Source organism: Boleophthalmus pectinirostris, unplaced genomic scaffold (assembly GCF_026225935.1).
Source record: "Boleophthalmus pectinirostris isolate CB_2022bp ecotype Guang Dong unplaced genomic scaffold, ASM2622593v1 HiC_scaffold_4, whole genome shotgun sequence".
NCBI lineage: Eukaryota > Metazoa > Chordata > Actinopteri > Gobiiformes > Gobiidae > Boleophthalmus > Boleophthalmus pectinirostris.
In genome coordinates this window covers 16399936-16423226 of record NW_026571353.1, presented here as the reverse complement: position 1 = coordinate 16423226, position 23291 = coordinate 16399936, and the positions used below count along the sequence as shown (strand labels likewise).

The window sequence follows — 23291 nt, the reverse complement described above, 5'->3', positions numbered from 1 at the left end:
ATGTGCATACTCTAGATAGACTTTGCATGGGAAAAAATGGTGACCTACATTTTAGTAAGTTACTTGTGAGTTTTGTTGACCACACACACAGAATATGCGTTTGGTCATATTTGGTCATAAATAAAATCTCCAAAAAGCTTACATTTTTGTACTTTATGTCCTGCTTTTAGTTGACATGTTTGTGTTAAACCTTAGCTATTTTTTTGGTTATTTTTCACAAAATCATATTAATGTAATTCCTTTATATAGCTCACAGGGCTAGTTTACATTAGTTTGTCATGTCAGCAGAAAGGTCATACTTTAATATTTCCAGCCCAGTTCAAGTCTGGTCATCTGGCAGCTCCTCTGGCCTTTATAAAGTGGAAGTCTAGAACATTTTAGTCTCCAAGTTACACTTCACTGAACACTTCTTTTCTCCTTCCAAATCCTGCTCTTCTTTTCATTTCATAAATCACAAATGAACAATGCACTAGAGTTGTGTGGTGTTTTTATTTTATTATTTCCATTTCAGTAAGAAGTTAATGCTCTTGTCTGAAGAAAAGCTTCTCCCATCATTTATTCCCATCGATTTCCATGAATAATTCCCATGAAAATTTTCTAACTTTTATGAATTCTTTGAGAAAAATATATGTGTTTTGTCTGCAGGATTCAGAGATTCTGAACACGGCGGTCCTGACTGGTAAAAAGGTGGTGATGCCTGTGAGGACAGTGGCTGTGGAGGAGGACGGTTTAGTGACAGACGTGTCAGACTACACAGACTGTAGCACCAATGATGAGGACGTGCTGAAGGTATAGAACTGATCCGTCATCCATTTACAATGTATTGTCCATACCCAATAAGCAATAGTTTGCTCTGTCTTAAAGGCTTGATACGACAGAGGGTAACTATAATCCAGGTGTGCATATATATCATATTTAGTTAAACCACCTTTCTTTTATGAAATGACTTGACTCCTATGTTTCAAATGATATGAATACAGTAATAAACTGGGGTGGGGTCTGGACATATGAGGAGCAGTGTGACTGGTTTAACAGGTATCCTGACTTCAATAAATAAATCATAGTTTTGAGAGGGAAAAACATTTGCATTTTGTAGTCGAGGTATCCATGTTTGTGTGCATATTCACCAGTGTACTGAGAAATTATGAGCCAAAACTTCAGTTTTCTCATGAGAATAGAACATAGACACTTTCTATATTCTGTAGAATGTGATATCTCCATTCTCATCACTAAATCTGTCCATTCATACACAGAATGTAAAAAATTACCACTGTTAGAATCTAACTGTTCAGCTAAATATTAATGAAACAATATTATTATTATTATTGTATTATAGATTGATTTTAAATAACTTTAACATCAAACACTAACAATGCATCACTATCCATCTGTCAGAGTAAGGGTTAGGTCATTAATGATCATTTACATTAATTTCATTCTATTTATGATTTGTCAGTTGCTCATAGCTACTATCATTGGTTTTAAAATAACTATATTTTGGTGACACTACTTCATTTTACATGAATACATTTTCTTAAATATATACATTTTATAAAGAGAAGAGCTGTTGCAGGTTTGTTAGAAGTTGTTCACTTCAATAACATTACCTCTGCTTTTCCAAAAACATTTTCCTCCACAAGTATCCTGATCTGATAAAATATGCTTTTCTCTTGGTGGGTAGAACCACGTCACAGTGCCAAAGTGGTTGAAATTATACCCATTACAAAATTATCTCATTCTGCAAGACTAGTTGTTTTGTGTGTTGTACCGCTGGCAGTACCAATGCGTTTTTCCTAAGAGCCTCAATCACTACCTGCTGAAATTACCCAGTTACGAGCCAAGTGGGGACAACCAAAGTGTTCCACACAATAGGAGTCAAGGTGGCTTTCATGTGCAGCTTTGGACAAATATGTTGTACCAAAGTCACCCAGTGCTCCCTGTCCTATTTTCCACACAGTAAAACAAACTATTAGCTGTAGTCTGACAACATTACGCATCAATCTTGTCGACAATGAACAGCCACTGAGCCAAATCTTTTTCTCCACAAATGCCCTCGTAGTGCGCCTCTGCGCTCCCATCCCTTTGACTCGTCCCTTTATCCAGTGAACCTGGCTGCGGCGGACTGCCAAAAGCCGGCTTTGTTTACTGATGAAATTGAAAGTCAGGTCCCTACGCTTGAGGTCAAAGGCTGTGAAATGTATTTACTCAAGGGTAAAACAGCATTGTAAACAAAGAATGAAGTTTGTGCACTGGACTTAATACGTTTTGACTGGAAGTGTGTCCCAAAGCGGACCAGAGCAAAGGACACATGTTAAAAAATAGACTTGAGTCATAAATACAGTGCTCAAAGTGGGTGGTGATTTCAAGGAGAAGCTAGATTATGTTTTGATTCTTTTCGAGCTGTAATGTAGCCATCTTTGCTGTTGTTTTAAGCTCGCAACAGATTTGAATGCTTTTGTTGATCAGATAACAGCTTTAGTCACAAATATTCTCTTTAATCTTCTTACAGTCAAACCACATGGGTCCGATATCTTTTCTGGTCTGAGGAAATTATTTGCTTAAAGATGGGAGGGATTTATCAGGTTAATATCTAGTAGTCCCAGAATGTGTTATCTTTGTACCAGTCCCAAGATGGATTATAAAAACAGCTCTGTCAGAATGAATATCCAGTACAAATCAATTTATCAAATCAACATGCACTGATCTACAGAAGAAAAAAGCCAAAATGAATGAAAAATATATTGTAAATATCATAACTAAGGAGGAATAATTCATTCTAGAAAAAAATTCAGAAATGGCTGTTATTTGGTCACTTCCTGTTATTTTAAAGTGGAGATGTTCAAAGATGAGATTGTATTTCTATCAACTTTATCTGCTCTATGAATTCAGTACATACACTGCTAGCCAGGCTTTTAGTGTACATTAACAGACTTCATATCACAAAACTGGAATGTAATAATAATTAGAAGATAATCCCAGATAATAGAGAAATAGAGAAGTACGACGTAAAAATACAGCTACTTAAAAAAAATAAATAATAAATAATTATTATATATATATATATATATATATATATATATATATATATATATATATATATATATATATATATATATATAGATATATAGATATATATATAATATATAGATATATAGATAGATATAGATAGATATAAGGTGGTTTTAAAGAGATGGCTTTTCAGGGTTTTGGAGGAGTCTTTCATGTGTTTGGGGTTCCAGAGAGTGAGGGCACCAGCGGAGAAGGCGCTGTCCCCCCAGGTCTTTTGTTTAGTTCTGAAGGGGGGAGACAGGAGGTTTGTGTCAGCTGATCGGAGGTCACAGGTGAGGATGTGGTGGTGGAAGAGCTCAGAGAGATAGGTGGGGGCCAGGTTATGGAGGGACTTGTACACAACTGTGAGGAGTTTGATTTTGATGCTCTGGGGAATGGGGAGCCAGTGGAGATCTTTGAGGACAGGGGTGATGTGTTCACGGGAGGATGTGTGGGTGAGGAGGTGGGCAGCAGAGTTCTGGATGTACTGGAGTCTATTGAGAAGTTTGGAGGGTGAACCATAGCGCAGCTACTGCAGTAGATGAGGTGAGATGTGACAAAGGCGTGGATGAAGGTTTCAGCAGACTGAGGGCAGAGGGATGGGTGGAGGCAAGCAATGTTCCAGAGATGATAGAAGGCAGCTTTGGTGATGTGTTTGACATGGTGTTCAAAGAAGAGGGTCAGGCCAAAGAAAATACCAAAGTTACATAGGTGAGAGGAGGAGGGGACTGAGGAGCCGTCAGATTATTGTGGGTTTTGGTGAGTGTTTTGGAGCCGATGATGATTATTTCAGTTTTGTCGCAGTTGAGATGGAGGAAGTTAGACTGTAGCCAGGACTTTATTGCAAAGATGCAGTTTGTGAGGGTGGAATGTGTGGCTAGAGTTATGGATTTGGTGGACAGGTAGAGTTGGATGTCATCTGCAAAGCAATGGAACTGGAGGCCGTGGTGGCGGATTATATGACAGAGGGGGAGGATGTAGAGTATGAAGAGTATGAAGAGGAGGTGGCCAAGAACTGAACCTTGGGTAACTCCTTGAGCAAGTGGGGCAAAGGGGGACTTGCAGCGGTAGATATGGATGAACTGGTATTTGTCGGTGAGGTAGGTGAACCAGGAGAGGGCTGCGTTGGTAATGTTGAAGGCAGTCTTGCAGTGGTAGAGGAGGATGGAGTCATAGATGGTGTCAAAAGTGGCAGTGAGGTCCAGAAGGATGAGGATGTTGAGATTGCCAGAGTCAGGGTAGAGCAGGAGGTCATTGGTGACTCAGAGGAGGGCTGTCTCAGTGCAGTGGTGGGAGCTAAACTGGATTGTAAACATTCAGACAAATTATTGGTGGTGAGGTGGGATTTCAGTTGGGTGGCAACGGTACGTTCGATGAGTTTGGAGAGAAATGGGAGGTTAGAGATGGGTCTGTAGCTGTTTGGAATGGCAGAGTCAAGTCCAGGTTTTTTGAGCATGGGAGTAATGGAGGCAAGCTTGAGTGAAGATGGTACAGAGCTAGTGGGCAGAGAGGAGTTTACGATGGAAGTGATGAGTGGGGACAGAGCAGGCAGACAGGCTTTGACAAGGGTGAATGGAATGGGATTGAGGGAACAGGTGGGGGTTTTCATGCCTTTCAGAAGTTCAGACAGGTCAAAGATCAGGGAGAAATGGGACAGGGCAGAGCAAGTGGTGGGAGGGCCGCGAGAGGTAGGAGCGAGGGACGGAAATGCAGGGAGGTGGCTGTAGATGTTGGTGATTTTGGTTTGAAAAAAATGATGGGAAGGAGGTGCACTTTTCTACTGTGAATGATGTGACTGAATTATGTGACTCGTGTAGTTTGGTAAGTCTCAGGTGCAATATATTTCCCTGTTAATAAGTCTTCAAGGGTTGTGGAGTTACATAGACTACATAAATCTTCGATATGGATATAAATCAAAAGATGGATTATTTATATGGATAGCAAAGGGTCAGGGCACTGCAGTGTGAGAAGGATGACACATAGGAGCGTGTGGTCATTCAAACCCTCTACTTCTGGTCCTGGGACATAACAGCTGACTCAGATGCTGTAATGAAACAACATGCTCTCAAAAATAACAGCTCTTCGTGACATATCAACCCCAAGCTCACAGTTGTGCTTATCTGAATAAGGTTTGCCATTTGTATTCCTCTTCCAGAGCTACGGCTCACATTTTCCCCTTCATTCCCTGGTGTACTTTTTGAGCCAATAGTGAGTGAATTTCAATGCAGCATTAATTATCTAATTTATTTAAAATGTGATGGGACCAAGGCAAAGCTCCTGTCTGATGCCTACCAGGGACGCAAAATATCCGTGAGATCTTTGCAAGTGAACTTACCAAGGTCACCTTTGAAATTATGGCATAATGAATGCGCTTGGGTGTGAAGGACTGATGTTCAACACTGCACCACATATTTTGATTAACATAAAATTGCAATTGCGCCTCTTCCTAAAGCCTCGGACTGGTGATCATCACAGTCGTTTATTATAGCTGGCTGACATTGCTATGGCAACAGTTGTGGAGCAAAAGGGCTACAAGGCAATCTGTTTTTCTAAGAATTGCCTATTTGTTACAATAGTGTCTTTTATGGAAATGGTTCATCAAACTTTCTTATTGTTAAGACAATGTGATCTTGATTAACAAGAAATCCAATTTTGTTAATCGTATACAGTCTTACACAAACACACTGTAATTAAACTAGGACATATTATACTGAACATTTGTTGTTATTGTTCCAGGTGTCAGATCGGTGTGATTACGTCTTTGTGAATGGAAAGGAGACCAAAGGTAAAGTGAAGATGCTGGTGAACTTCACTTACAGCTACCTCAGTGCTCAGCTGGAGTTAAAAGTTTGGATGCCCCGCCTCCCACTGCAGGTTGAGGTGTCTGATGCAGAACTGAGTCAGATAAAGAGCTGGAGAGTTCCAATATTAACTTCTAAAAGGTAAAAGGCAACAGATTATTTAGAATATGTTCAATACACAAGTCATGCCCTGCCAACATTATTGCCATTTGCCATAAGCAGGTGTTACACTGTTTATCCTTGTCAGTGTGATACTATTATACTACTTTATAATACACCTTTCACATCACATCTATAAACACCCTCTCATAAGATGACAAGATGTTTTTCAGCCAGATTTTCATTTACACTTCCTACAACTCACAATGATTTTTTGTTTTGTTTTTTGTTTTCATGATCATCTAACCAACTAATGTATACTGTATTTGCTGACTGACAGGTGTGTCTTGTGTTGTAAATCAGATCTAACTGGAACAGTGAGGAAGAGGACAGGAGGGGAAAGGGATGTATGCTACAGTTTCAGCACGCTATTGTCCGAGTGCTAACTCATTTCATGGCAGAGCAGGAGGACCCCCGGGAGCCTAAGGCCTACTTCCTTGGCTCAGACTGGCAGGTGGACGTGACACAGCTCGTCAGATACTTCATGAAGGTGGAGGACACAAGAGTGGCCCGATTACAGGCAGGGCGGGTGCTGTCAGGGCGAGATCTGGGAACAACTGCAATTCAAGTAATAAAGACTCAGCAGTCTAATTCAGTCCATTGTTGTTGAAGTTAAATATCTAAATGTTGTTTGTTCATTACAGGTTTTTTCTCCACTTTCTGATACAGTTTTGGCAAAGACAACTATCAGGGTGGTGGATGATAAAGTCACAATCACAGAGTTGGGAGTTCAGCTGGTTACTGGTCTCTCCATGAACTTACAGTTAAGCCCTGGCAGCAACAGAGCGATTTTAGCTACCACCACCACACAAGAAAATCTGCAGAGCCCCAAACAGGTCAACACTTTTATCCTAAACATGTCAGTTATGGTTTTGTTCTGAGGAGACAAATTAAAAGCTGTTAATGCTTTCTTTTTCCTCAGAAAGCGTTGGTCAGTGCTTGGGTACAGTTCAGTGATGGCAACCAGACACCTCTAGACATTTATGACTCAGCCTTCTACAGGATGACAGTGACTTCGTTGGATGAAGGGGTCGTGTCTGTACCAGGGAGAGCCCCACAGGTGGTTGCCGAAGGAGAGGGGGAGGGAGTCCTGGTTCGAGTGGAGATGTCAATCTGTGAGGCCTGTCAGAAATCCAAACGCAAAAGTACTGTGGCTGTGGGCAACGGCAGCCTTAAGGTCAAGTTTGCAGTCAACAGTCGACGTCCAGATAACTCCAGCACAGACAGCAGAGGAAGCATCAGAAATGACTATGGAAGTGATGATGTGGAAACAGATACAAGTGGAAGGTGGAAATCTTCCAACCCAACATCACGCTCAGATCGTACAGCACAGAAAACAACTTTTGTCAAGTCGACAGAGCGCACTTACATCACAAGTGGGACTCTTGGGGGAGTGGGCAAGACCAGCAACACTCGAACTTTTGGTAGTCCAACTAGTATAGTGAATATGAGTATGATGAACAGTCCCAATGATTCAGGCAACATGATCGTGGAGGATATGGGCAGTGTAAGCTTAACCAGCACCGTGAAACCTCCAGGTAACCTGGTAAACTACAATAATTTCCCTAAAGTCGGGGTACCTGGGCAAGACCGGGTGGAGGTGGAAATTGGTGGAGAAGAGTTACTGGTCAATCGGCCTCTCACTGACTTGGAGATTGGTATGTATGCTTTGCTGGGTGTTTTTTGTTTGGCCATTTTAGTGTTTTTGGTCAACTGCATCTCTTATGTAGTTAAATTTCGACACAAGAAGCCTTCCTCTCACAACCTGGAGCCCACAGGCCATAGGCATGACTGGGTGTGGTTAGGTACTGATGCAGAGCTGGTGATGAGTGTCCCTGGCAGCCCTGTGCAGCAGGACCCTCAGACAACCACAGTAATAGACATAGTGCCGGAGAAGACCAGCACTATGTCTAGAAGGCCCAGCTGCTTGGCCTCAGTCACTGACTCTCCTACTGGCTGTGCAGGCTCAGTCAGGGCCAAACCTATGCAACCTGAGTCCCTCCACTCTCCGACCAGTAAGAGGAAGAGAGTCCAGTTCACCACCTTCTCCACACTCGAGCGCCAGCACTCACATGTCCCAGCCCAGATGAATGGAGAGGGGATCCAGTGGGTTGGAAAGGAGGACAGCTGTGAGGAGGAGCCCCAAGTGCCTAGCACAGAGCTAGGGGACCATTTATAATACAGGACCTGATCATGTACATTTACAGGCTTTGATCACCTCAATGCCTTTGTTGGATCCAAAAACTTTTAATGATATGTCTTATGGAATGATGCTCCACATTTCATATCTAGATATTTTACATACACTGTACATTGATGTTAATAATGGGTGTGTGGAAAGTATGATGTTCAAACAATCCCACCAAATAGAAGTACTGCATGCATATATACAATCCACATTTAACTAAATGAAACGTATTCAAAATTTTCCAAAAACAATGCCCCTTTTAAAGTACATTTTATTAATAGTTCAGTGAACATGAATGGACACTATACCATTTCAAGTGGCTTTGGCTGATGAAAAAAGTGTTTTTGTACTTGTACTTGTCTAAGATATGTTTTTATTGGTTTATGTTGCACAATTTTTATCATAAAAAGACACAGATGTATATTTTCCACTTTTATGTTTTGTTCATTGTCAATTAAAAAGGCACTTTATGAACTAAACATTAGTGTACAATACAATATTGTTAAAGATCAGTCTGCAGTACAGAGTAATATACATTCAAAATGTCTTGTGTTCTACCGTATCGTTTTTCATTATAAACCACATCAACAAACAGCATCTCTAGCAATGGTCCAGCAGCCTGAATACAATTATTTGCTTATTGTCTTCAACAGGCACAATCATGCACTGACTGATTGACCTTTATGTCCTGAGCTGTTCAGTTCTATTTTTGCAAAAATAAAATCAAACTGAAAAATAAAATAATGGCTAACACTATATTGTACATTGTAAACTAATAATTTTACAAAATTTGCTGTAACATGTACAGTACATGCTTAAAACAACTAAAGGCATAGATTGTCTTTGGTTTAAGCTAATGTAAAACAGGTTATAAAACAGTATATAAGACAATACAGGGACAATAAAGGGAACTCAGTCAGTGTAAAGTAGCCACTAATCTCTGGTAAGTCTCCCGCTCCTGTTTCATACTGTGGTGCTCGTCCACATAGACTTTCCCATTCCTCACCAGTCTCTCTCTCAGCTCAGGATCTGACGACAGCCTCTGAGATTGATCCACAAAATTCTGGCAGGAAGAATGCACACAAATAGTCACAATTGCTGCCAAATGCCACTACAAAATTACCACTGAAGTAGCCTTAAGATATATCTTTAAAGCATAAAAGACATTCAAATGTGCAAAACTGAATTCAGATAAAAGCTGTTACGGTGATTAGCAAATACTTCAGAAATGTGTGTACTATGCCAAGGGACTGAGATATTTGTGGCTCAAAATCCAAATTTGGCAGTCTAATGGCCCTTTATAGTCTTGTAATAGCTGCCACCTCACAGAAGGGGAATACGCTAACTGACAGCTAGTTTTAAACAGTGTCACCCAACCAGATGTTCAGGGCATTCAGGAAGGAGGCAACCTGGATTTACCCATGTATTTAGTCTAATATAAAATGAAGATCACTGTGTTTGGTTAATAGTAGTATACTATGAGATTAAAATATTTGTCCTCAACATTTGTGAGAGTATTGCAGATAAAATAAGCCTAAAACACATGTACCGTTAGTTTGCAACCAGAATGTGATCCTACAGCACTCCTGCAGTCCGCTTGACTCAAGTGCTTAAGTCTGGAGAGGACATAGCTCTTTGGTACAGACATACTGTACAAGAGCCAGAAACAGGATTAAGTGTCAACTTATGAGCAGCACACTTACAATCACTCCACTGACATATCAAATGATACTGTTTTTCTCTTGCTACTTTTGAGTACTAACCATACTTGATACCTGAAACAATCAGTATATTGAACTATTACAAGTATAAGTTGTATATTAGATGTGGATAAACTAAATCAAACATTGACCTACTTGTGATTCAAAGAAACAAATGTCAGAGCACACTGGAACTTGTCCAGTTCCTGTGTTGCCATCTGCCCCAGACTCTTTACACATGAATTGTACTTCACCTTCATATGACCCCCTGTGGCAAGGATCTCTGCTGTTATACAGCATCATGCTCTTAAGTTGTCATGATGCAAAGACCTAAATTTTACATGGCTGGCTTTAAGAAATCTGTTTTGTTTTTTTTGTTTTTTTACTTTATATAGTTGAAATCTATAAACTTTCCTAGAAAGATGAAACTGTCTGAGACACTATGGTCAGCTAATGTGAGAGGTTGTCATCTGCCATATCCTCTCAGTTTGTGTCAGAGCTTAAAAGAAGGCTTATCGCCTGTGACCTGGTTAGTGTGGTATACCTGAGGAGATGAGTACAGCAGACCAGTGATCCCATGCTCCACGATGGCTGAATTTCCAGGAATGTCCCGGGCCACCACAGGGACACCTAGGTGCATAGCCTGGTGGAGCACAAATATACTAATAAATATAGATAAGTCAACTCACAATTATTTGTATAGCATGAGTAATTAACATTCTTTCAAATGAAAAGACACTTGATACATGTTTCTCACTATAGTCACGAATACAACTTACAGTTTTCAGCTTTCAGCATTTTGTGACATTTTCCACCATTCAAAACATAAATTATTTTGTTTTGAACTGTTAAATGGAGTAATAGCCTCTTAAATAGGGAAATAACAATAAACATGGGTAAAGACAAAGATACCAATATATATGCATGGTGAATAAAGTTTTTTGGTTTGCAAGTTTATTGTGATCAAATTCTGACAAGGTCCAGGAGCATAGATTTGTAACTTCAGAGCTAAATCACCAAGACATTCTTACCTCCAAGATGGCTGCAGACATGCCCTCTGAGAGTGAGCTGTTAACCACAGCAAAACACTTCTTCATGGCAGCATGCAGCTCCCTTTGGCTCCTCTCCTGGGTCATGTAGACCCCTGCTGTTCTGTGGCATAGGCAAAATCCAGGTCCTATGTGGCTCAAGGCTCATGTAAGCGTGAATGATGGTTAGCAGCAGAGACAATCCTAGCGTATGAAATTCACTCTATGTGTGACATGCATGGCTAGCTCAGGTAAAGACAGAACCAGAGAAGCCAATGTCCTGCTGCATAGGTCGGTGTTGTGGTTAGAGCCTGTGGTCAAAATCTGAGGGATTAGCAGAGACTTCAGAGTGGGAGGATGAATAGAGTGCTTCTGGTTTTTAAATTTAAAGCTTGGCTTGTGGATATTGTACCATAGTACATTTGCATTAATAAATAACAATCTACCTTAAAGCAACACTGTGTTTTTAGCCAAAAATTTGCCAAAAATTAAAGCATGTTTTTTATTTTGGCATCTTTAATGCACATATAAAAACATGCGTCCTTAGGGAGGGATTGTGTCTCCACAAAAATGCAGCATATTTGGCCTAAAGGCTTTTTCCTGCTACTTTTCCATGAAAAAGTTGTTCCTTTGGCTAATGGAAAAATGGACCATGAGTCCGGAATAAAGATGATGATGATGATGATATAATATTCCACAGTATTATATAAAACATTTAATATATTAACAAGAGATTTGTATCGAATAATGCAGGTGAAGTTCCACCTGAAGTTACACAGTGCTGTTTTTATTAATTTGATAAATAATTATTTGATATAGTTATCAGTCTAAAATAAAATCCACACATAAAACACAATGCTTACCTATGAATCACAGACTCAACTTCTGTGCTAAAAACAGGATCAATCTACAAAGAAACAAGAAATTCAATTAACTCAGGGGAAATGTCTGTGTTTATCAACTGACTCATGAATGACACAACACTGAAAACTGAAGAAAAAACTGTGAATATAAATAAAAACAATTACAGTTTTATCATGTGCAAATCATTCTGGGCAAATCCCCTATTTTCAGAGATTGGGGTCAGGGTGGGGTGTGTGGCCAATCCCATTAATTGCAATGCGGGATTTGTATGCATTAGCCTGCCCACAGAAAAGTCAAAGCAGCAATTTAGGTCAAAGATGCTGGCAAACAAGCTGCTACTTCCTCTGTGTTATTTCATAGTGTATTTTGTTAAATCAGCTTTGCAGTATGTGCATCACATGGTATCAGAAACCTTAACTATTTATGCCTGTAATGTGAGATTTAGTAAAAACCAGGATAGGGCATCTTAGATCTCAGGGATGTTTTAATAAATGCAAATGATTTAAGAACAGATTATGAATGGTGCGGCAAATGCTAGGAAAGAGATTATCACTAAAATCCACAATTATCTACTTGACGAAAACTGGGTCTCCTCAGCTCCTTTCCTTTGGTGTTAAATTTTGATTTTGTGCCCTAAGAAGGGCTTACTATTGTTAGACAGTATATGTGACTGTATTACAGATATATATGTCTAGTTAAGCCTGGTTACAGAGGTGCAAGATGAGTCACTTCTGTCAAACTGACCTGAATTTCCCTTTAATGCTGTAATGACAGATGCTATGTAGCCACAGCTCTCATTATTTGAATGAAGAGACAGCAGATTGACACTATGTCAACAACAACAACAACAACGCTATTCTTATTTTCACAATACAAGTGTCTTGGTGACTTTGAATGTACATGGCAGTGCATTAAGTTCTATTTAATGTATTTATTTTTAATGAGAAGAAAGAGAATGAGAGAAGGCAGAGACATCTGGCAACTAGTCAAAGCCAGGAAGCAAACCAATGACCCTGAGGTCAAACCAATTACACATGTGCAATGCCTTTAATCACTACACCACCGGATTCATTTAACTTTCAGCCCAAATCAACAAAGAAATAGGTTATGCAAAAACAAACACTTGTTTTCCAAATGAAACACAAGCTCAATTCACACCTTTCAAAGTGGAATTATATCTTCTGATCACTTCCTCTTCATTTACAATTTAGTAGTTTGTTATATAATAAATAACATAATGTAATGTATATAATGTAATAATGTAAAACGGGTAATGTGACCAACTTTTTAATAGACTTCTGCTTATGACATATACATATTCCATACATCTCTGTCTACACCTTATGAAAGAAGGAACAAAGCAGGAAGCAGCTGTAACAGACTGTCCAAGCCTCTAGGCATATCTAATTGAGGGCCTTTTGAACAGAAATAAGACAGAACATACCTTTTTCCTAGAAAACACTGTTTGAAAAAAAGAACACAAACTAAACTGTTGTACATTGCCGTCAAATCCAATCAAGTCACACGAAAAAGGAGACTGGGATAGAAGAAAATCAATGGCTGAGAAAATTAAGTGGAATAAAGTATTGTAGCTACTGTTGCATATAATAAACAAACCTCACAGTAAAAAAAAGGCAATTCAGAGTGCCTTTGTGTTGTTAAAGTGCCAGTATTTACAGTGCCTCTATTATCTCGTACTGCTAAACTACTGGAAACATTGTATTTAAAAAAAAAAATACAAAATTGAATTCTGAAAAGACAATTCAAAAGAAAAGAATTGATGGCTGCCACGTACCACAAAGAGAACAGAAACTGTGCGCACATGCAGTTAATTGTAAGTGAAACTAAGCTTATAATTATGATGGTATATATTTAGCAAATCTGAGAAAAATCTGACTAAATAACTTAGTACTAACCTTTGGCCCAATAATAATGAGGACATTCAGAGGATCCTGACAATGCCACTCTGTACAAATAAAAAAAAAATAATAATAATAATAAATAAACAAAATGCAGTATTTTATACAGTTAAAGAGCTTCTGAAATGCATGTATAATGCAGTGAACTGTGGATAATAAGCAGACAGGAATATAGTCTAGTATTTCATAATTAATCTATGACAATGATGGCTTATGGGTAATCAGAACTTCAGAATCTCATATATATGACATATATTTTACAGTTCCTCATTCATTTTCCAATGAATCCTACTGAAAATCTATTGAAATGTATTTTATCATGCCAAGTAAATGAGGCTAGTGCTTGCTGCTGTATAGCTCTCAAAGATGTACCCATGTATTGACTTTATCTTTGTTTAATAAAGACTTACCTGAGAAGACCTGGACCAGGTAGAGAGGGTCTTTGACTCTTCTCAGGCCACAGACCAAGAGGAAGACCCGTAGTTCATCCACATGCGCTGTGCTAACATCTGGAGCGCAGCCAGGCACACACAGACAGATTGTGTTACAATATCAAAACACTGCATAATGAACATCCCAAGTACATCAGCACATAATGAAAGCAATACATCACCCAAGGTCATAGAGAAAAACGTCTGCGGTGACTAATGTGTGCTCTGATCAGAGGTAGAGCGCTCAGCAGGGAAATAGTCCCTCAAAAACACTGGAGCCAAATCAGTGTTTAATAAGGCACACAACAATGCATTTGGGTGACAATTTAGCCATTAAAACAATTAGCTTACCATCGTCCTGCTAATAATAATAATATAATAGCACTTTTATGGACTCAGTTCAATTAAAAGCCAATACTACTTGATTAACCTTTCAAGATCAACAAACTTTTTCAGAGATTTATTAGACATTGACAAACAAACTAGGCAGAATGTCAATGGCTACTCCAAAGTACCTGACCTTCAAAAGGCTGAAGATAAAACTGAAGTAAAGCAGCACTAATGGAAGCACAGCCTACAAAGTACACTTGCAATAGGGTCTGTAAAATTTGACTAAAATATTTGATCAGTATGGGTAACAAATGTGCTTTAAATGGTACCATTTAGCACTGTATCACTTGGCACCATAATAGAAAATAAAGAGTTTTTATGTTATAGCATAGCATTATGGTCTGAGCAAAGCCTGTTGATTTCCCTTTCATTTGAGAAGGGCACATAAAACAACCCTCAAAGGTCCAATCTGAATGTTAGTATTCACCACAAACAGCTCAAAATAGTATACATAGATCACCTCTGGGCACATTACTGAAATCAAACCTTATCGTTTTCACAGATGTACACTGTAATTTGTTGTAGATTATAGTCTACAAGAGTATAGTTCTGAGAAGTGATAACAGAAACATCAGATTAAAAGGCAGCATTGCACATTACATTGTATTCATTTAGAAAGCACATCAATACCAGTATTATCTGAGGTTATCTGAAAGTCTTCTATGTCTGGTAAACAGTACTACAATGCAGTACATTAAGTACAGACGTGGACAAAATTGTTGGTACCCTCTGGTAATGAGAGAAAAATCAACAATGGTGACTGAAATAACTTGAAACAGAGAAAAGCAATAATAAATTTAAATTTACTGAAAAATAGCCAATAAAAACAAGACACTGTTTTTGAAATTTTAAAAAGCAAACTAATAAAACTGGCCTGGACAGAAATGATAGTACCCCTAGAAAAGATTGTAAATACTTGGACAATAGGGACATGTTAAACTTAGGTGTGTCCTCTAATTGGCATCACAGGTTTCTTCAAACTTGTCCTCAGTCAGTCTACCTGTTTAAAGGGAGACATGTGTCATTGGGCTGTTTGGAGACATGATGGAAACAACACTGAACATGGACCAGAGAAAGTGAAGAAGAGAACTGTATCAGGAGACTAGAAAGAAAATGATAGACAAGCAGGTTAGACCATCTCCAAACAGCTTGATGTTCCTGTGATTACAGTTACACATGCTCTTCAGAAGTTTAAGGTCCACAGGACTGTAGCCATCTTCCTTGGACGTGTCTACAAGAGGAAAATTTATGACAAATTGAAGAGCTGTATCATACGAATGGTAACCAAAGAGTCTAGAACAACCTCAGAATTAATTAAATGTGAACTTGAAGGGCAGGGTACATCAGTGTCAGATTGCAGCATCCATCACTGTTTGAGCCAAAGTGGACTTCATGTGAGGACCACTGTTGAGAGCAAAACATAAAAAAGTGAGACTAGAATTTGCCACAATGCATATGGACAAGCCACAAAGCTTCTGGGAGAATATTCTTTGAGACAAAACTGGAGCTCTTTGGCAAAGCACATCAGCTCTATGTTCACAGATGCAAAAATGAAGCACACCAAGAAAAGAACATTGTCCCTACTGTGAAGCATGAAGGAGGCTTGGTTATGTTCTGGGGCTGTTTTGTTCTAACTGGCACAGGGTGTCTTGAATCTGTGCAAGATACAACGAAATCTCAAAACTATCAAGGTATTTTGGAATGAAAGGTGTTGCCTAGAGTCAGAAAGCTTAGTCTCAGTCGTAGATCATGGGTCTTCCAACAAGATAATGACCCAAAACACACAGCTAAAAACACCCAAGAATGGCTAAGAACAGAATACTGGACTGTTCTGAAGTGGTCTTCTGTGAGCCCAGATCTCAGTTCTATTGAACATCTGTGAAAGGAGTTGCTGTCTGGAGAAGGAACCCTTCAAACCTGAGACAACTAGTGCAGTTTGCTCTGGAGAAATGGGTCAAAATTCCAGTTGATCAGTACTAAAGCCTCATTGACAGTTACAGAAATCATTTGATTGCCTCAAAAGGTTGTATAATAAAATATGAAGTTCAGGGTACCATCATTTTTGTCCAGGCCAGTTTCATTATTTTGTTTTTTCTAATAATTCTGTTTAACCACAGGTGAAAAGCAATGATTGATTTTCATTGGACAATTTTCAGTAATTTTTTATTTATTATAGCTTTTATCAATTTCAAGTTAGTTCAGTGATTATTTCAGATTTTTCTTTCATTGCCAGAGGGGTACCAACAATTTTGTCCACGTCTGTATATACCCTAGTAGTGTATAAAGCAGTACAGATTGTTATTAGACACTAATCCTCATATTTTCTGGTATTTGGGTTCTAACCTTTGCTCCACAATAAAATGAGCGACATTCACATTAACACTACTCTGTTCACATTTCCAGGATTCGGAGAGGGTAGGTCGGAAGAGCAACTGACTCTTCTCACCCTGAACACAGACTATTTGAGAAACTTCTCCCATTCAGACACCTTGGACACATTATAATACCTGTCACTTTAAATGGCTTCCTTAAACTATACTCTGATTAACTACACAGCTGGTTTTACAGTGTTATTCTGGCCGTACTGTATATATTATGTATTAAGGCTATATCTGTTTTATGTTATCCTACTTGAGGATCACTAGAAAATGATACATCTCAAAGGGTTATTCCTCCTATAAACAAATGTGAAATATATGCTTGTAGTGTCGCATACAATCAAAGTACATTTCTAATGTACACTGACCTCAGCTAATACCATGCCTTTGTAATCAAAAGTACTACTTTCTCAAACTGCATGTACCTTTGTGGCCCCTGATTTAAAATAGTGTTCACTTCAGAGTAGTTTTGGTCTCAAAGCACTAGTGGTCTCCTCCCTTTAACATCATCTTAAAAGACACACAGTGGGGGTGTCCAATAACATGGGTTTTGGGGCAGGCAAACTACAGATATAATGCTGTGGTCTGTGTTTTTACAGGCATAAGGTACATGACACCTAAAGCACAGCAGAGGCATGAATCCTGAGTCAGGCAGGGGGGGGCCTTTGCTTCTTTCATGTTCTCCAATGGGAGTCCTTTAGTGTGGCACCTCAGCAGCGAGCCACACAGGAACACCACACAGCCCCAGCCTTCACACAACTTCAATAAGCTAGCCTGTGCACAATATAGGCTTTATTAATTATTCATATGAATGACACAAAGTAGAAGAAAGGAAAGCTTGAGTAAATATGTCAGGGCTATATGGAGCATACACTATATATAAGTGCCAAGGAGGCTGTGAATTTGATCATTTATATGAAACATATCATATGTAGCACATTTTTAGTAGACACTACAGTTTGGGGCATTCCAAGCCAATTTTATTGATTGTGTTTTGACATAGTAATATATTTGAATGGATATTTATTCTAGGCTTGGTACGAGACTTACAGTATTTCCTTGCAAAAGCACAGAAAATACATTTAATATTAATAATTAATAACTGAATAATTTGCGCACACTAATTTTTGAGTTGGCAAGCCTACCAACAATTTAACCAGCTAACCTTGGCAATTATTTTTCTAACAGTCTTGACATCACGTATGATAGTTATTACCTTCTTATTTTGTTTTTATCAGACAATAAGTGAGATGTATTTACACATTGCACATGTTTTGGGTGCTAACTGTGAGCCATCCTCAGAATTACAAGCTTGGCCATAACTATTCACCGGATTCTGTGATTTTAAATACAACACCTACATTTCACAAAACAAGAACCTTGATTTCAAAAGAAAAGCCAAAGTTTCAGTGTTGAATTGTCCCAGCATAAAGTGCGACTGTGGCCAATTAGTAATTCTGGAACCGGTGGTAGAGCACAGTGACAAATGGCCCAGGACTCAGGAGCTATTAATCAAGCTCCTCTCTGAACTCAACAGTCGTATCTATGAGCACTAATGCACAGGGATGGACATGACTGTGCAATGTCCAATTTGAAACCAGGCCCATTGTTGCAGAGAGTGGAATAGTGTACCTATCCAGTACTATTCAAATGGGGTTTGGGACATCTGCAGGAAGAAGGAAAACACAAGATACATAGCACTGCTGCAAACATTGGCCTCCCCGACCCTCACATCGACAAATATAATGTGTGGAATAAATTTATTCTCTGGCTGCTAGTTTCCAGGTGGGGTTGCATGAATATGTTGTAAGCTCAGTGGTTCAGCAGCCTATTCAGCCAATGATTAATGGGACAAAAAATAACACAAAACTGAAAAGAACAAAAATGGAATTTGTAACCCTGGAGCACAATGAATAAAATTGTATTCTTTACTGTTATTACAAATGTATGAACTAAATTCTAAATTTACACCTAGTTATTATTCAAAGAAACACATTTATTTCTTGTATGTATCAACCAAACAAGGAAACACGGGTCACAGTGCGTGAGCTCTAAAGATAAAATTCTGTCCAAACAATAGGTAATAAGAGCATACCTGTGCATCTTAAGAACTCTGTCCAGCAGAATGTTTGAGCAATGGCTGTCTGTATGCCTAAGAAAACAAACATACAATTACATATACCAGTTTTACACATTTATTGTGGTCCTAAAGTAAATGCATTGTTATGGTTTAGAGAAGCAGCTATTGGATAGCCAGAGCTAAACAGGAAAAAGCTTGTGTGGAGAAGCTATTTTCTAAATTATGTTACTCGTTGGGTACAAGTACTACGTGATACTCTGGCCAATAGCAAGAGCAAATTCACAGTACAGCAGATAATAGGGAAAAATGTCATCGCTGATTAATGTAGCTCACATTGGTAAGTCAGGGATACACAATAACAGGCTCCTCTGGCAGAGCTTACCTTGGGGTTGGACATAAACTTTACACCTCTGGGAAAACTGTGGAGGAGAAAAACTGTAAAATGCAACTATATGGCATTATAATAGACTTTTTCTTAAAGAGCCAATTGCAACTAAAACAAATCTACAAAGCTATATTTGAAATACGAAAATAAAATCAACATGGAATGGTTTGACAGTTTTACGTACGATTGATTTCTTTATAAACTGTCAAATAATGAGCATCTGAAATTTTTATTGATATCCAAGAATCAGTTTTGACTGTAGCTTTTCAATACATTTTTGTAAAGTTATGCCATACCAGCTTGTCAAAGCCTGATCCCGTCAGATCTCAGAAGCTAAGCAGGGCTGGGCCTGCATAGTACTTGGATGGGAGACCGATGGGAATTCCAGGTGCCACAGTGGGGTGCCCATAGCAAAAACTGTTGTTGTGTACTTAGGCAAGACACTTCACCCACATTGCCTAGTATGAAAGTGGTGTGTGTGTGTGTGTGTGTGTGTGTGAGAGAGAGAGATGGTGGTGGTCGGAGGGGCCAATGGTGCAGATTGGCAGCCTCACTTTTGTCAGCCTGCCCCTGGGCAGCTGTGGCTACAGTAGTAGCTTACCACCATTGAGTGTTGAGTGAATGAATAATGAACTGTAAAGTGCTTTGGGTATCTTGAAAGGTGCTATATAAATGCAATGATGAATTAATTAATAATTGCATTTGTAAATCTGTTACCAACTATTCACTAGTACTAGCAGTTAAAGCTAATGTAATTTTAACCTTCATCCACTACTTAAAAGAAACCTGGAAATGTAGTTGAAGCCTTGCAAGAGTGTGACAGAATAAATCAGTGGAGACAGAGAGGAAATTGACTGGTTGTTATCACACTAGACCCATCCCGTTTGTGTGTTTTCCCTGCTAATAAAACCCACTGCAGTGTCTCTGCCCTGGCCTGCCCTGCTGTCAGATCAAAATGGCACAGATAAAGCAAGCTAGGTCCATCGGTAGCTGCCTGTGAAAATCTAATCTAAAAAAAAAAAAAAAGTAATATTGTTTTAACATTGAACTATTAGGGAACAGGGCAAGGCATTGTCTTTGTATAGTAAATGCCCTGCCTTCATATTTATAGAGGTTGTCACTGCTGCTCAAAGCAACTCTAAAACAGGTGCCAAATCAGTTTATGTTGGTTTATGGTCAGCAATCCTGAGAATTTTTTTTTTTTTGCCTAAATAGAAACATTTGGTTGTAAACAACTACACTGTGAAGAAAAAGAAATTATAAAGCAGAAAGTAAAAAAAAACATCAACCTACCAAAAATAATCCAGAAGTTTCTTTCATTTTCTCAGAAAAGGCAACAGCAAACCTAAAAAATAAGAGAATACCTTAAGGGGGCATTATTTCTAAAATTATTTATTTGCTCAACATTCTAAAATCTTAAAATAATATGTATCCAGCACATTTGACATTAATAACAGTTGCTTTTAAAGAAGACGTATTATAAATTTTCTGGTATTCCATTATAAGCTATGGCATATATAGATCATTATTTTTACACTTAACTGTAAAACAATATTGTTCTAACACAGTTAAAAATGGGTCCATTGGCTTCCAGTTGAAATAAGAGAGCAATAGAGGGCTTACCTCTTCATGGTGGAATTTCATGGTAGCAGATGGCAGATTTTTAATTACATGTTTTGGAAAAAAGGCTACCTATTTCTGAACATATATACTCAGTCTCCATTTTCCTTAGTACAGTGGAATGTGTGAACTAAGTGAAAACAGAAGCCTCAAAATGAACGCAGGACAATGCAGGATTGTGCAAATATGAACAAAAGAAAATACACCTTTGAGACATGGTTACAAGCTCATTTAAGTCGATTTGCTTGATACGTCTCCTTTCACCAATCAGCAATAAAATATAACTACATGAAACTGATTTGTTTCATACTGTAACCTTACAGCCAAAAACAACCTTAAAGCATTTACTAATAGCTAAACACAAGCATTAGCTCCAAATGTTGGCACAGAGGAGTGAGAACAAATGTAATTTAAAAGAAAGAAGGTATATTGGTGTCTGTGCATTAGTGGTAATGGTGCTTATCCTGTATATGATCAAGATGTTATGTAAGAGAGTCAAGGCAGCAGGTGGTGCCTCAATTTCAGTGGTTTGCAAAGACTAAAACCTGAATCTGTCCACCTCATGCAGAGAGCAATTATTCTGTCCTACAGGACTGTTGATAGTTCCACTCAATGTTAGTGTTCACTTCATTACAATCGTTTTACAGAATGCAGGAGACAAGAGGAAGTCTAGTACAGGGCAGCACTGAATACATTTTTTTTTTAAATAATAAAATGCTATAATAAATAAATAAATAAATAAATACATTCTGTCTAGGGTTAGGGCAACTATTGTTTGGCCTTTGTCCATATTCATAATGTTTAAATTTGTATTTGAGAGATTATAAAATCCAACTAAAGTGGGTTTGAAATATATTTAAATAAGTTTCATGCTGGTAGATTTCATAATATATGCTATTCTGATCACATACCTAGAATGAATATGTTGAACTCTCTAAATTACTTTAGTATTTCACAATTATTTATCTTTCAAAATAAAATATTTGGAGCAAAATGCTTGAATTGGCTTTTAAGTCCTTATTACCTGGCTTTTTGTAGCACCTGCTCCATTACCAAACGCTTCTGTTCGACCTTGACATCTTCATTTATGTCAGTTCCTCCAAAAATAACACCAAAAGGTACTTGAATATCTATTGTAAAGGTCAGAAATAACACATAAAGGTCATGGCATTCCTTGAACAAGCAGCGGTATTGTAATTTAGCTACTTGTCAACATGTGTGAGCCACATATCACTGACAGCAAGATGATGAAAGGATCAACTATTGCTTGAGAAAATTTACCTAAGAGCAGTCGCCCAGCTTTATATAGATGAATTGCCAGTGCACCATCAAACGGGGGATCTTGGGACAGTAGCTGTGCCACCTCAGCAGAAGACTGAAATTGTGCTGCATCTCTGAGCTCGCAGGTGTGTCCCACGCTTTCAATGTAGTCCCTATAGTGAACGATATCAGTATCATATTTCCACTATTCAACCACGTGGTACTGTGACTAAATGAGTCGATGCTCCAAATAACACTGTTAACTTAAGAGGCTATGTCATATAAAGCCATAGTTAAGCTAGCTATACTAATAAGCTAAGTATACTGATATAAGCCTGTGTAACTGGCCTAATGAGATCAATTTTAGTACCTCAAGATTTAGATTTTTACAGTTATTTTTATTCTTTTATACAACATAAATGTTATTCAAAATAGGCAAATAATAGCCTGTAGATTATTCTGTTTGAGAGTGTTATATAATAAATCCCGTTGAATTAAATTTGTTTCAGTGAACCATTCTATGAAAAAAACAAAAAACTAAAACAACAACAACAAGAAAAAAAAAACAACAAAAAAACAAAAACATTACCTTATGCGCTCAGCTGTTGTGTTGTTTCCAGTTTTGGGACTGAGGCAAGCTATAAACAGAATTTTCATGTCGATTTTGACACAGGTGTCATATGTAGGTTTGCTAGCTAGCAACTAACTTACGAGTTAAGAGAAAGGTTGCAACATAAAATACAGTCGCTTTGGTAAACTAATATACATTTCCTGAACCTAACACGTAGCACTTGTGTGTGGAGGCTACAGGGGAGCACGTTGCTACTTCACCCTGAAATGTTGTGAAAAGTCCGCCTCTTATTTCATTCCCTGGAAACACACACACAATATTTATTGTTGTGATAAACACCTTGCAACACACAATAGCCAAGACAGCAGGGGCACTCTATCTTATGAATGATTTGACCAACTCAAAGATGAAAAAATACTACACATCACTACTTCCTTTAGCGACTTTGCGTTCACGTAACCGGAAGTAG

At 38.4% G+C, this 23291-nt stretch overlaps 2 protein-coding genes across 3 annotated transcripts in view; one reads left to right on the top strand and one right to left on the bottom strand.

The window, feature by feature from the left end:
• The window catches only part of LOC110169794 (transmembrane protein 132D), a 28150-nt gene extending 19715 nt beyond the window's left edge, over positions 1-8435 (top strand). Inside the window, exons 5-9 of the mRNA XM_055162023.1 lie at positions 646-789; positions 5785-5990; positions 6312-6576; positions 6653-6844; positions 6931-8435. Coding sequence (XP_055017998.1) covers positions 646-789; positions 5785-5990; positions 6312-6576; positions 6653-6844; positions 6931-8187 — 2064 coding nt within the window. The 3' untranslated portion in view covers positions 8188-8435. The remainder of the gene's footprint in view (positions 1-645; positions 790-5784; positions 5991-6311; positions 6577-6652; positions 6845-6930) is intronic.
• A 117-nt stretch (positions 8436-8552) lies between these two features.
• glt1d1 (glycosyltransferase 1 domain containing 1) lies at positions 8553-23269 on the bottom strand. Of its 2 annotated transcripts, XR_008633266.1 has the most exons (13): positions 22841-23269; positions 22273-22424; positions 22016-22121; positions 20665-20716; positions 19369-19405; positions 19002-19058; positions 14118-14216; positions 13705-13754; positions 11788-11831; positions 10928-11048; positions 10441-10539; positions 9746-9845; positions 9125-9259 (listed from the first exon to the last, which is right to left on the bottom strand). XR_008633266.1 is itself a non-coding variant. In XM_020935453.2 (12 exons), the coding sequence occupies exons 1-12, from the start codon at positions 22906-22908 to the stop codon at positions 9113-9115; spliced, it is 1032 nt and encodes a 343-aa protein (XP_020791112.1). In that variant the 5' UTR covers positions 22909-23265; the 3' UTR covers positions 8553-9112. The 2 variants fall into 2 exon arrangements, 1 of the variants encoding a protein (XP_020791112.1); XM_020935453.2 differs by lacking the exon at positions 9746-9845 and having other exon boundaries at positions 8553-9259; positions 22841-23265.
• Between the last annotated feature and the right edge of the window lie 22 nt (positions 23270-23291).